This window comes from Sycon ciliatum, chromosome 10 (assembly GCF_964019385.1).
Source record: "Sycon ciliatum chromosome 10, ocSycCili1.1, whole genome shotgun sequence".
Taxonomy (NCBI): Eukaryota; Metazoa; Porifera; class Calcarea; order Leucosolenida; family Sycettidae; genus Sycon; species Sycon ciliatum.
Window position 1 is genome coordinate 12970358 of NC_088652.1, and position 13634 is coordinate 12983991.

Below are 13634 nucleotides of genomic sequence, written 5' to 3' on the forward strand. Positions count from 1 at the left end.
AACAGTGGTTAGTGTCACATCACGGTCCGGGTTGCTGTCCGCATCCGAGTTGTGTGCGATGCCGATGGCTTATCATGCCAGAGAGTAATAAAGTATCGGTATTTTACCACTCCCTGCCTCATACCACACACGTGACACAGTCACAGGTCAAAAATAGATCAAAAAATCGGAACGGAAGTGACGCAGTGTGTCGCACGGCGGTTGTACGCAGTTTGGTACTACACACGCGCGGCATCCATCCGGAACTCACTGCACTGCTCAAGCAAGCCGAGTTCGGAGTTCGAGTGTTGGACTTTCGTTGAGCAGAAAAGAGATACTGCTGAGAGTGGCCAAGCCACTGCAAACTGTCTTCCAATATATTTATTTTGACATTTCCTCCCCAGACTGACCAGAGGTCTACCTCAAGAGATGCATGCCGTTTCCTGACGTAAATGAAAGGTGCCAGCTAAACTTCATCGAAAACTGAGTTCAGTTGACGAACATTAATTTTCTCAGTGAGAAAATTTGAATTAGAAACAGCCGAAGGAAGATTCAGCTTTTGATTCCTGTTTTACAGCGAAGCAGGCGACCGCAATGGCGTCGCCGGTGGATGAAACGGGTAGCCCACTGGCCCGTGTGTGCATTCGCGGCTGCATTCCCGTGCAGCCAGAGAGCCTGGGACATTACATTCGCCTGAACGTCGGTGGCCAGCTGTTCCACACCACCCTGGACACGCTGACGAAACGCGACAGCATGCTGCGAGCTATGTTCACAGGCGAGGTCAAGGTCCTGGTGGATGCAGAAGGTAAGCGGCTTGCCTTCTTACTCTTAGCCTGAGCGTGCTTTACCACCGGCCAGGCTTGTGGGCAATGCGTAACAATGCACGAAAGCACGGAGCACTCTCTTGTCATTTCTTCAGGATTGTTGTTGATGATGATAGCTCAGGATATGCGGGTAAAGGCATCGGCACTCTCATCTAAAAATCAAGACTGTCTGCATTGAACAGGTGCTGAGCAGAAGTCAGTCAGGCCTCGGTATGCAGATCTCCATGTAGAGCAACATAGAATAGGCCTACACCGTTGCTCTGGACAGCCCTGTGTGTGTATGTGTGTGTGTGGGGGGGGGGGGGGGGTAGACTGGTTGAACAAATGTGCTCACACACACACACACACACACACACACACACACACACACACACACACACACACACACACACACACACACACACACACACACACACACACACACCTGGTAAAAAGTCCTGGTAAACACTGCCATTACGGTCACATGTCGCCCTGCGGGGCCGACAATATGGAACGACGAGCGACGGCAGTCCGCTGAGAGAGAAGTACGTCAGGGACTCAGGGACCATGTTCGAGAGAGCCATCTCTGGCAGCTATGGATCTGGCTTATCGGAAACGATTCCTCTCACGGCTTCCGCTTGAACTGGTCCATCACTCTCCACAACAGAGCGAACATTCCAGGAGCCAATGCTTAGAGTCGTTCCAAGTCGTTGTCTTCGTGCGGTAGTTTGCTCCGAGGTGGGGGCGACGAGGAGAGTGTCGGCATCGTAACTATCCGACCAAGTCTCCTGTCGGTGAAGACCCTACCTCAGGCACTGTTGGCCTGGACGGCTGGGGACACCCCAGGCCGTCCACAACGGCGAGAACAAGCACGGACGGGTCCAGAAACACGAGCGCAAAAAAAGTACGACCGTCCTCTACCAGAGCCGAGAACACACACACACACACACACACACACACACACACACACACACACACACACACACACACACACACACACACACACTTGTACTTGTTGCTCACTGCCAAAACTGGTCACGTGGGTCTCCCCGGGAGGGGGGAGAGAGACTCAAAAGGAATCTTGGAAAGATGACTCAATTGGTTATTGAACCGCCCAACGGACGACACCCCCTAAAATCCCCAAAACTCTGGGTGGACTTGAAAATGATCCCACTTATGGTCTCACCACACCTCAATAAGTGGGTGAGGACAAGGTGCAGAAAAAAGATTGACGGCATCCGGATATCCGTCCCGGGATCCAACTGCAGTTATCCCTGCCCCCAGTGAAGGAAATACAGTCGACCTACCCTTATAACGATATTAGCGTCAGACCGAGAAATATTGTTATAAGGGTAATATTGTTATAGGGGTAACTGGTTCATTTCATACACATATGTCATAATACATGGATTTTGTTCATTTTTTACGCTCTTCATAGCATCGTACATGCACATTATGTACATAGCAAGGTGCCCACTGTTAATGTTGCCCCCATTGCATTTCGTCATGTCCCAACGACTAATCAAGTGAAGCTTGCCCTACCTGGATAGTAGGCTCTACATATTCCCTGCTAGATATTGTTATAAAATGGAAAATGTCGATTGGTCAGCCCATTTTATATCGTTATAGGGGTAATATCGTTATAGCAATATTGTTATAGAGGTAAGGCATTGTATGCACAAGTCAATGGAGTGATTTGGTTTGGCAGAAAAATATCGTTATAAGGGTAATATCGTTATAGAGGTTATCGTTATAAGGGTAGGTCGACTGTACTTGCTACTAGTGTGGGTGGCTAAATCAGAGTGGATCTGATATAAGCTTCACTAGCACCATTGATTACACAAGAGTTAATCTAGCCAGAAGCAGTCCATGGTTAACAGGTATGTATACTTCAAATAGAAAGTATATGAACCCTGGAACCAGGGTTCATATACACACACACACACACACGCACACACACACACGCGCACACACACACACACACACACACACACACACACACACACACCATTTGACCATTTGACGCCCATCGCCAGAGGCGATGATAGCGATGCTACAGCAGAAGCCATAGCAACTTGCACCAGTCAACAGCACACACACAAACGCATACACGAGCGTGCACATACACACACGCACGCATGCACATAATCTCCTTCATTCTGTAGTCGTGTATGGGAAAGACAACCCTTTTCTTTTCATGCCTGTGTTTGTTCTGCATGTCAGGATGGGTGATGGTTGACCGAAGTGGAAAGCATTTTGGCACCATCCTGAATTATCTGAGAGATGGATCCTGTCCATTGCCTGGCTCAGAGGTAGAGTGTTTGGAGCTCTTCGCCGAGGCGCAGTTCTTCCTGATTACGGAGTTGATCGAGGTACGGTTAGTGTGTGTGTGTGTGTGTGTGTGTGTGTGTGTGTGTGTGTGTGTGTGTGTGTGTGTGTGTGTGTGTGTGTGTGTGTGTGTGTGTGTGAGCATCTGTGTGAGGGAGAGAGCGAGTGTGGATCTGCACGTGGGGGCGTCTGTGCATGAGAAAGAGAGAGAGAGAGACAGAGAGGGAGAGAGAGAGACAGAGACAGACACAGAGACAGACACAGAAAGACACAGAGAGAGATAGAGATAGAGACAGAGAGAGACAGAGAGAGAGAGAGAGAGAGAGAGAGAGAGAGAGAGAGAGAGAGAGAGAGAGAGAGAGAGAGAGAGAGAGAGAGAGAGAGAGAGAGAGAGAGAGAGAGAGAGAAAGAGAGAGAGAATGTGTGTGCGGGGGGGGGGGGGGGGAGGGTGGAGGGGTGCTCATATCTTCTCAAAGACTTACAGTATTACTAAAAGTTAAGTTCAAATCAATAAGTTGTCCTCTGTTGTTGTCTTGTCTTTGTTTCATCCACCATTCCCACCTGCAGGCACTCTCTGAGCAGGTTCTACAGCTGAAGGAGTCCTCACTGCCCATGTGCAAAGTGCCAATCATCACGTCAGTGGAGGAGCTGGACCGCGTCATGTCCCAGACCACACAGCCTGTCATCCGCTTCCTCTACAACCGCTCCAATAACAAGTACTCGTACACCGGGTAAGCTTAGTTCACGCTCAGTTCACGCTCAGTGCATGCTCAGTGTGCGCTAACTTGAAACTCCGTTCCTGCTCACTTCGCGCTCACTTCAAGCTCAGTTCCAGCTCAGTTCGGGGATCAGTTTGTGCTCTGTTTGTGCGTTGTGTGCTAACGTAACTGATGCCAGATTGTGCTTCCTATGGCGTTTGCTTGGTGTGAGTGAGACATCCGCCGTTGGTTATGAGCTGTAAACCGCCCGCTTGTTGAGAGACTTATCCCCTCTCCCCTGACTGACTTGTGAGGTCTGCATTCGACACTGAGGATATATGGGCGAAGTGGTGGCCTGCCGATGCGAATGTATTTGCTTGATGTGTTTCTCAACACGTCAGGTGACGCGGCTGTGAATCCGGCTTCCTTTACTTATTTCTTTTTTATGAGCTGTGCTCACCACTGCTGCCATTTGCTCAAGTTGCCGATACGGTGCTGTATAGTGCGGAGTCTCCGAAGCCGGGGAGGTTGTTGTCTACGCTTTTTGTCGTTGGTGTTCAACCTTGTGATCAGCCTCCGTGTGTGTGCGTGTTTGGGGTGCTTGTTTATAATACGTGTGTGCATGTATGTGTGTAGGTCATCCGAGGAGAATCTTCTGAAGAACATGGAGCTGTTTGACAAGCTGGCCCTGTGCTTTCAAGGCCGTGTCATCTTCATCAAGGATGTGGCCGGCCAGGACATCTGTACCTGGCACTTCTACGGAGCGAAGACCAAGCAAGCCGAGGTGAGTGTGACTGCATCAACGGTAGTAGAGTGCAGATTTTATGTGCACGTGTGTGTGTGTGGGGGGGGGGGGGGGGGTATGTGTTGTGTGTGTGTGTGTGTGTGTGGGTACGTGCTAGTGCATGTGTCAATCAACATAATACTATTTAAATGATTGATTATGCTGTCTGATGAGTGTTCTCACATGAAACTCCGAGTAACAGCGGAAAGAGATTTGTTTGTTTCATTGCTGTGTAATATTTAGACAACTGTAAATGATTGATTATTTGAAAGCCTGTTTGAACTGAATTCAGGGGGGAAAGGAGTCGTAAAAGTTCTTACAAGTTTGTACAACTCCCTGATGAGATCTAATCGTCATGCCAAGCCGAGGCGCGCCGCGTCAACTGTGTGTAATGAAGTCTTTTATGCAATAATCTGCATAACAACGGCTTCATACTCTATTGTGGGTGTGTGTGTGTGGGTGTATTCGTGTGTGTGTGTGTGTGTGTGTGTGTGTGTGTGTGTGTGTGTGTGTGTGTGTGTGTGTGTGTGGGTGGGTGGGTGGGTGGGTGTGTGTGCATGGGTGGGTGTGTGTCTGTGTACATGATGCTTTTAGGTGTGTTGCCAGAGCATTGTGTACGCCAAGGATCGTAAAAACATCAAAATTGATTTCCCCGAGGTGAGTGACCAAGAAAGACTAGCTGCTGGTTGTCTTGTGTTGATGGCCTGACTTCATGCTGGCAGCGACCATCATGCCGTCAGCATGGCTGTCATGGTTGCGATGGAGAGTGTTGCCGGAACGGCGTGTTCGTGACATGTATATATAATGTGCATGCCCTGTCGGGAACTAATTCGGAAAACTCATCATTAATTTTGTATGTTTCATGTGAACGCAATTTCGTGAGTGCTTCTGATGTCAAAATGTCTGCGTTAAAGTTCTCATTCCAGTAGGCAGTACAGTAAAATCTGTCAAGGCGACCACTCGGATAAGGCGACCACCTGTCCCAGAAGACCACTGCAATTAGGACCCAAGAATGCTATTTCCAGTCAAATGACCCTGGATAAGGAGACCACCTGGTAACAGATATCACATTTTGAAAGTCCGTTGAGCGGTCGTCTTAGACAGGTTTTACCGTACTTTATTTACGAGTTACCTACTTTTACCTGCTCTTTGTATTCCATGCAAGTGGTCTAAGACAAAGGACGCGCACGTGTATGTTCCATTCGGGTTGATCTGTGTGTGTGTGTGTGCCTGTGTTTGTGTGCATGTCTCTGTGTGTCTGTGTGTGTGCATGTGTGTATGTGTGTCTGTGTGTGTGTCTGTGTGTGTGTCTGTGTGTGTGTGTGTGTGTGCATGTGTGTTTACATCTGTGTGTGTGTGTGTGCGTGTGTGTGTGTGTGCATGTGTGTTTACATCTGTGTATGTGTGTGTTCTCTGACTGCAGGTACGTGTGTATGAGGAGGTGCTGCATATCATGCTGTTCGAGAACGCCACAGCGCAGCAAGTCATCTCGGCCAACAGCCACGGACAGGTTCGCAGTCGCCTGGAGCCCCGCAAGGCACTTACCAAGCTGAAGACGCACACCGAGGTACAGGAGGCGTCATCGGTGGGCTTGGAGGCCTCGACGTTGCTTGGTGACATCCGGGCAGGTATGTTCCCCGTGGATATGGTGTAGGTGTCGATGACAGGAGTGCGGTAGTTGCCATATCTCATGGTGTGGATTAGAGTGCTGTTTAAAAATGGGTTACTGTGGATATGATGGCCGTAGAAGTGTATGCGTTTGGGGGGGGGGGGCATGTGTGTGCGTGTGTGTGTGCCACGGACAGAGCCCCTGCATGTCTGTGGAATGTGTTTGTCATAATCAGTTGCGGTCTCCTCTCCTCTCATCTCCGCTCTCTCTGTCTCTCTCTCTCTCTCTCTCTCTCTCTCTCTCTCTCTCTCTCTCTCTCTCTCTCTCTCTCTCTTTCTCTCTCTGTCTCTCTCTGTCTCTCTCTCTCTCTCTCTCTCTCTCTCTCTCTCTCTCTCTCTCTCTCTCTCTCTCTCTCTCTCTCTCTCTCTCTCTCTCTCTCTCTCTCTCTCTCTCTCTTATTTACATCTGCTTGTGTGTGTGTGTGTGTGTGTGTGTGTACATGTGTGTGTGTGTACGTGTGTGTGCGTGTGTACGTGTGTGTGTATGTAGCCGAACGATCTGATGCCGGTGCTGCGTCGTCCGGCAACGAAGGTCTTGACTGCAGTGACGAGGATGAGGTAGGTCTTCAGTTACTGTACTGTCAGTCTGTTTGTTTACCTAGCAATGAAGTCCTCGGTCTTCTTAGGGTTTTCTCTTTGGCACAGACTTTTCCCTTTCAGTCCTATCTTGGAAGTCAACAAAATATCCGGATAGGCGAGGGAACCGGATAATCGAACACACATACTGTATGTATGCATGACATATGCTGTAAATCGGTAACCAACGATTTTCTTCCGGATGGTGAGGAATCCGGCTAAAAGAGGACCGGATAAGCGAGGTCTGACAGTACTGTTTTGCAACTTGACTTGTATCCTACAGCTGGTGCGTGGCTGATGTACAGGGCTGCTCAACGATATCCGATCGCGAGAGTCAAGCACGCGCTGAGTGCAGTGTAGCCCTATACCTGTGAACCGGGCTGCGAAATGGTGCGGGACGCCAACTCGACCTGTGCGATCGGATTTCATTGAGCAGCACTGTAGCTTGCCGTACCCCCACGCAGAAGGATGTAAGCAAGTGTCACTTCTAGAATCGTATGCACACTTTTCACCATGTTGTGCATGCACACGTTCTGCTCAGGTTCCTTGTGTGCGGCCTGAGCCGTACATTGTACGCATGAAGCGAGGCCACGCGCAGCTCTCCTTCAACTCCAAGCTTCCCAACGTATGTCGGATTCCCATAGTGACCGAGGCGGGCGAGTTTGAAACGATTCGAAGACAGACGTGGCGGGTGAGTGCTCTGTACGTGTGTGTGTGTTTTTGGGGCGGGGGGGGGGGGGGGGGGGTGACCAATAACTTGCATTGAAAGACAGCGAAAGGGTGCCCTGCTGATGGAAGTGTGCAGGTCTGGGGTGTCTGAACAAGGGATTTTTCACTGCCAGAATACTTCTACTGTATCCCTGATGATGCCGCCCTGGGTCACAGAAATCTGGAAGCAATCGGTGTACATGGTGTAACCGAAGACTTTGTGTGTTATGGGTTGGAGGTGTACCGAAAAGTTGACAAGGCTACAATGGAGCTTCAAAGTTCTGAAAAATATTTGAATTTGAAATAATAACTGTTGGCCGTGCACTGTTCTGATTGGCGTGTATCTGTGTGTGTGCGCGTACGCGTGTTTGCATCTGTGTGCTCTCTTAGCCCATCATTCGCTTCGTCTACAATCGCTCACGCAATCACTTCTCGTACACAAGGTGAGGGCAGGTGTCAGCGACGGGATGTAGACTAGGATTGCTGAGGCAAGACGTTATTGTTTGCGCCATAGTGGACGTCATCTATGCATTACCTTGTGTAGACGTTTCATCCGTATGTGGACGACTTGCTGCCTATTCTGGGTCTTTGCTACCCGTTTTGCTGTGTGTATAGGTTATGCGATTACATCATCATATGAGATACTTTGGCACAGCGATTCACTAGCGACTCATGCTGTATACATAGCGTCCATAGTCCGTGGTTGGATTCACCCTCACTTCCTTGTATTGGCTATTTTCATTATGTGCCATGAAGTGCAGACAGTAAATAAAATTAATAAGCAGTTCCGCTGACCCCCCCCCCCCCCATGATGACATCATTCGTTTCGCCTCTATACATGTATTGTTTATCAGCACTGGATCTTTGAACTGGGGCATCCTCTATACAAAGTGCACGAGCCCCATCTGCCTTGCCGCCCACCATGATTCGATCTTTGCTGAACCATTCTTCACTGAAATATGGTCTTGTCTGTGATATCTCCTCCCTTTCGTTGTCCTCCAGCTCATCAGATGAGTGCTTTCTGAAGAATGTGGAATTGTTCGATCGCCTCTCCGTTTGTTTTCAAGAAAGAGTTCTCTTTGTCAAGGACGTCATAGGCAATGATGTCTGTTCGTGGTAAGTTCTCTCTCTCTTTCTCTCCAACACACACACACACACGCGCGCGCGCGCGCACTCGGACCTTCTTTGAGAAATCAAGGCTGTCTGGCCAGTCCTGAGGGTTGTCAGATTTCTTAGGCAGGCCCTTTTACCCCGTCCTGGGGCTGGCCGGATTTCTTTGGTAGACCCCTACCCCGTCCTGAGAGTGGTCGCATTTTCCAGGTTCCACTGTAGTGCCTGTGGTCAGTCAATGTGGATTCCCCAGGTGCTAACACAGTTTATCCAATGATACTGTTAGACTTCAGTGCAGCTTACTGCGAATACTAGGGCATACTACCGTAAAAGTCCGTAAATAAGTACGTACTTCGTATTTACTTTCGAATTTAGTGACCACACCCGTACTAAGTTTCGGGCGGGTACTGACTTTCGGGCACGAACTAACTTTCGGACCTGACTTGTGTGTAGTGGAGAAGTCATTTTCAGGTCGATGTACATGCTACATGCAGCATGTGCGCATCGTACCGGTACTTATTTCGGGCAGTATGTTTATCGGGCTTGACTTGACTTCAACAGACAGAGCCAAAAGAATGAAGGGGGTATTTCTTTCGGGCAGGTACTTATTTCCGGACTTTTACGGTATGTGATGTAAACTACAATGTGGAACCACCCTGCGATACACCCTGTCGTGCTCAACCTGTTTTGCTGTTTTCTCTCTCTCTCTCTCTCTCTCTCTCTCTCTCTCTCTCTCTCCCTCTCTCTCTCTCTCTCTCTCTCTCTCTCTCTCTCTCTCTCTCTCTCTCTCTCTCTCTCTCCTCTCTCTCTCTCTCTCTCTCTCTCCTTCTCTCTCTCTCTCTCTCTCTCTCTCTCTCTCTCTCTCCTTCTCTCCACATGCACGCACCCAGGTACTACTATGGCCATCACAAGCTTCGCTCCGAGGTGTCCTGCCAAACCATCGTGTACGGCACCGACAAGCGGCAGCTACGCATTGACTTTCCCGAGGCACGCATCCTGGAGGAGGTCATCAACATCATGCTCTTCCAGGACCACACTGCCGAGTCTCAGCGTGCCATCAACGCCATGGATCGCATGGCCACGGTCAAGCGTAACTTTGCCGGCAAACGCAACATGTGCTCCGATGACAGCGAGTAAAGCGTTGCACGATGACTGTTGCGGCACGACTGACACACGCGCGTTCTGCTGCTGGCAAGCGGATCGACTGCAGGTACAGAGCAAGGCATTTGTGTCCTTACCTACAGTACGTTCTGTTCTGCACAGAAGTCTACTGTACCCGATGTGCTGACCCTGCACCTTGCAGTGTACCCGGGTTGTTTGACCCATGTTTCGCGCACACCCCTGCCCTACCCTGGGACGTTGGCCCCCGAAGCTGGGACATTTAGCACGTCATCATTCCCAACCAACCTCGCACAGGCAACAGCACACTGGACTTGCCCGTTATAAACTCTACGGGAACTTGACTGGTGATGTTCCATGCAGTTTGAATTTGGCGTGCCGCTCTTGCCGCTCGTCCTGCATGGCACTCCTGATTTCCATCACCTCCTCATTGCCATTATTCACCCGTGTGTCGTGGGGAGTGCATCACCTACCAATCTGTAGGCAGTGCCGAGTGACGCATGCCAGTAGCTGTAACGTGCACAGACGATCGGTGCTGCTCCGGCCGGCCGGGCTCGGCAACGTCACGCAGCCATCACATCGTCATGACTGAGCGCCGCGGATTAACACGCCGTGCGCGTGCAGTAACCCTGAGGCACACGGCGGGCTTCTGTCTGGGGAATTCCCCTACGCTGACGTGTGTCTCCAGCTGCACACACCCTGGGCTGATTCTCGTCGCTGTTGTTTCCCTCGTTCTCCTCCCCGTGCATGATCGTATTGCATGCCGGCTTCTACTTTCATTTTACTGGCGTGCAGTCTGCAGCTACTGCTGTTAGCCTGGTTGCATTGTAGTAAATTGCCGTTGGGCTGTACTCATAGTTAAATTATTCTCATTTACATTGTTTTACTCTAGGCTCGCGCCATGTGTAGTGTAGACATTCTGTGTTCGTATTTCATTAGCCCTTTCCATTGCTCAGTTTTATACACTATCTCCCTAGGCCCTTTCTATTTTTACATCGACATCTGCCTGTATATTCCAACCATGTGATAGTTCCCGTCTAAAAACTCCCAGATCTCCATGATGCTAAGCTTTATTAGGATTTTTTTAAATATTGAAGTTTATTTAGAGGGGACGACTCTTGCTACTAGTATTTTCTGTGATATTCGATAAATGTAAAACCTTGAATGTGATCTTCCGGTATTAAAATTTAAAACTTGAAAAAGCGTGTCCATGTGCCGCATCTTTATCGAGAACCATGTGCTCCCGTCCATTTGTTGGTTCACGGTGCAGCATGCAAGTGTGTGTCCGCATGCCATACTCACTCAATCACAATTCAAAAGGCTGGGCTTTTTCGAACAGCACAGAATGCTTGTGTTTTATTTGACGACTCCCTGGTGGAGGGCAAGATCACATTGAGTCTGCCTGGCCCAACGGTCTGACCTGAAGGCTGTACGCCTGTTGTAAAGATGTTCATCATGGTACTGTACGAGTATTTGGGAACGCTTCGACTTCAGAGTGGCACACAGTCGGTCTATTCTTGAAACTTAGATGTGCATGGTTCCTGGCTCTTGCCTCACCTTTCACACAGTCCTAACATTTTGGACAAAAAGGAGAAATTACAGTGGCTCACCATCCGAGTTCCACTTCTAAAAATTTCCTTTAATATTGATTTGTTGCAACATGCGGACAATAATACCAAGAGTTCATACTGTAAATATACAAAATTTCGGCGCTGCAAAATTTTGGCACTTCACGATTTTTGACATTTCGGCGGCGATTTATTTTCGGCGTGGGGTAGAGGGCATGGTATAGTGCGACAGATGCTGTGAAAAATTTCATCGGCGTTTTAGTAATTTAGGTGTTTTGGGTCGGTGCCGAATATAGCCGAAATTAAATAGCTGCCGAAAATTTGTATATTTACAGTAACTATGGGGGTTATGAACTCTTGGTAATGCGGTTCACGCCGGTCAGGGAGTCATACAAACCCTTATAATTCCCTGGTTCAGGTTCATGTACATCTTGTGAGAAGAGAAAGAAACAGACCCAAGAGGTGATATGCACACACACACACACACACACACACACACACACACACACACACACACACACACACACACACACACACACACACACACACACACACACACACACACACACACACACACACACACACACACACACACACACACACACACACACACACACACACACACACACACACACACACACACACACACACACACACACACACACACACACACACACACACACACACACACACACACACACACACACACACACACACACACACACACACACACACACACACACACCATGTACCATGTACCATGTATAAGCCTGTCGCAAGAGAAGCACGCAAATCTGCAAATGCACCGGTTGTGCACCCACACATTTTCTCTTATAGCAACGATAGCGGACCCGATTCTGAACGAAACAGATCAAGACAAGCGCCAGATAACTGTCTAAATCCACACAACTGGCAAGCACACACACACACACACACACACACACACACAGATTCAGGCATGCCCATCGCCGAAACGATGATAGCGAACAGCCATGTTAGACATAGCAACTTGTGCTGGGATTACACCATTCAGCAGCTTGCAAGGCTGATGAATTGACCGCCACTAATTCACACACACACACACACACACACACACACACACACACACACACACACACACACACACACACACACACACACACACACACAGACACATACAGACACAGACACACACCATCCAGTATCCACGATTCTCCTGTAGACTGTAGCAGGCTGCACAGCAGCCGATTGCATACTAATGCCATGTCGACATGTCGCTAAGAGTTCAGATAAAGGTCCTACATGTACGTGTACATTTTTCAAGAAAGATTTCAAAGTAGCAATATGGTTAAAAAATAATAGTGAACCATGATTAAATAACTCAGAAGTCAAGTGAGTCTTTTTCCTAAGTTTTCGTGCGGGTCATGTTTTATGAGTATACAAGACGGGGTTCAGTATGTACAGACGCGGTGTGTGGATCAGCAGCTTTGTACACTCGCCTATGTACTGTGTGTGTGTGTGTGTGTGTGTGTTTGTGTGTGTGTGTTTGTTTGTGTGTGTGTGTGTGTGTGTGTGTGTGTGTGTGTGTGTGTGTGTGAGAGAGAGAGAGAGAGAGAGAGAGAGAGAGAGAGAGAGAGAGAGAGAGAGAGAGACAGTGAGAGAGAGAGAGTCACACCAGTGTGAAGTTCCACTCGGTAGTTATTCACTGACCACCGGTGCTTTTTTGATCGAGAATAGCCTTAGCTTCATTGACCTTCAGCGCCATGTACGCTGATCCACCTCGATCTGGATGATTTATCAGCATCAACCGTTTGTGTGCTTTCTTTACAGAGTCCTTGGACGACGTCGTACTCACTCCAAGAATCTTGGCCGCTTCAGCTCGTGACATTTTCACCTCGAATCCACCTTTATAGTGTCCACTGCCGAAGATGTCATCCATGGACTGCTTGAACCAGTTGGCCTGTGCTTTTGCGGCCGCCCCTGCGCCTGCAGCAGCTCCGGCTGCATCTCCAGCAGCGCCTGCCGACCCTGACGCTGCTTCACCATCGCCTGCTGCTGGTGGTGGAGTCTGTGGCGCGGCTCTCTTCGCAGCAGCCTGTGCCGCAGCCGTGGCCCTCGGTAGGTTGCGAGTAACAGCTCTGACAGTGGCCGCTCCTGTGGCCAGTGCCAAGCCAGCTACAATGAGGCTCGACATCGCAACTTTCTTCCTGGAATGAGAGAAATCAGAATCTTCTTGTTTACTTTTCTTTTTGCTGGCAGCATGACTTTGCATTGATCTTTTGCGCTGTTCGTTGTGCAATGTGCCGATAACCAT

The 13634-nt window shown here is 49.1% G+C and overlaps 2 protein-coding genes across 2 annotated transcripts; one reads left to right on the top strand and one right to left on the bottom strand.

Moving 5' to 3' along the window:
* The first annotated feature begins 290 nt into the window (after window positions 1-290).
* On the top strand, window positions 291-10991 carry LOC135825746 (uncharacterized). The gene is made up of 11 exons (XM_065338366.1): window positions 291-784; window positions 3006-3154; window positions 3678-3841; window positions 4445-4592; window positions 5187-5249; window positions 6016-6220; window positions 6751-6818; window positions 7378-7527; window positions 7935-7987; window positions 8547-8660; window positions 9545-10991. Exons 1-11 carry the CDS (start codon window positions 574-576, stop codon window positions 9789-9791), a joined length of 1572 nt encoding a protein of 523 aa, XP_065194438.1. The 5' UTR covers window positions 291-573; the 3' UTR covers window positions 9792-10991.
* A 1548-nt stretch (window positions 10992-12539) lies between these two features.
* On the bottom strand, window positions 12540-13568 carry LOC135825557 (mitochondrial import inner membrane translocase subunit TIM14-like). Its single transcript, XM_065338172.1, has one exon. It carries the CDS (start codon window positions 13512-13514, stop codon window positions 13023-13025), a length of 492 nt encoding a protein of 163 aa, XP_065194244.1. The 5' UTR covers window positions 13515-13568; the 3' UTR covers window positions 12540-13022.
* Window positions 13569-13634: the final 66 nt, after the last annotated feature.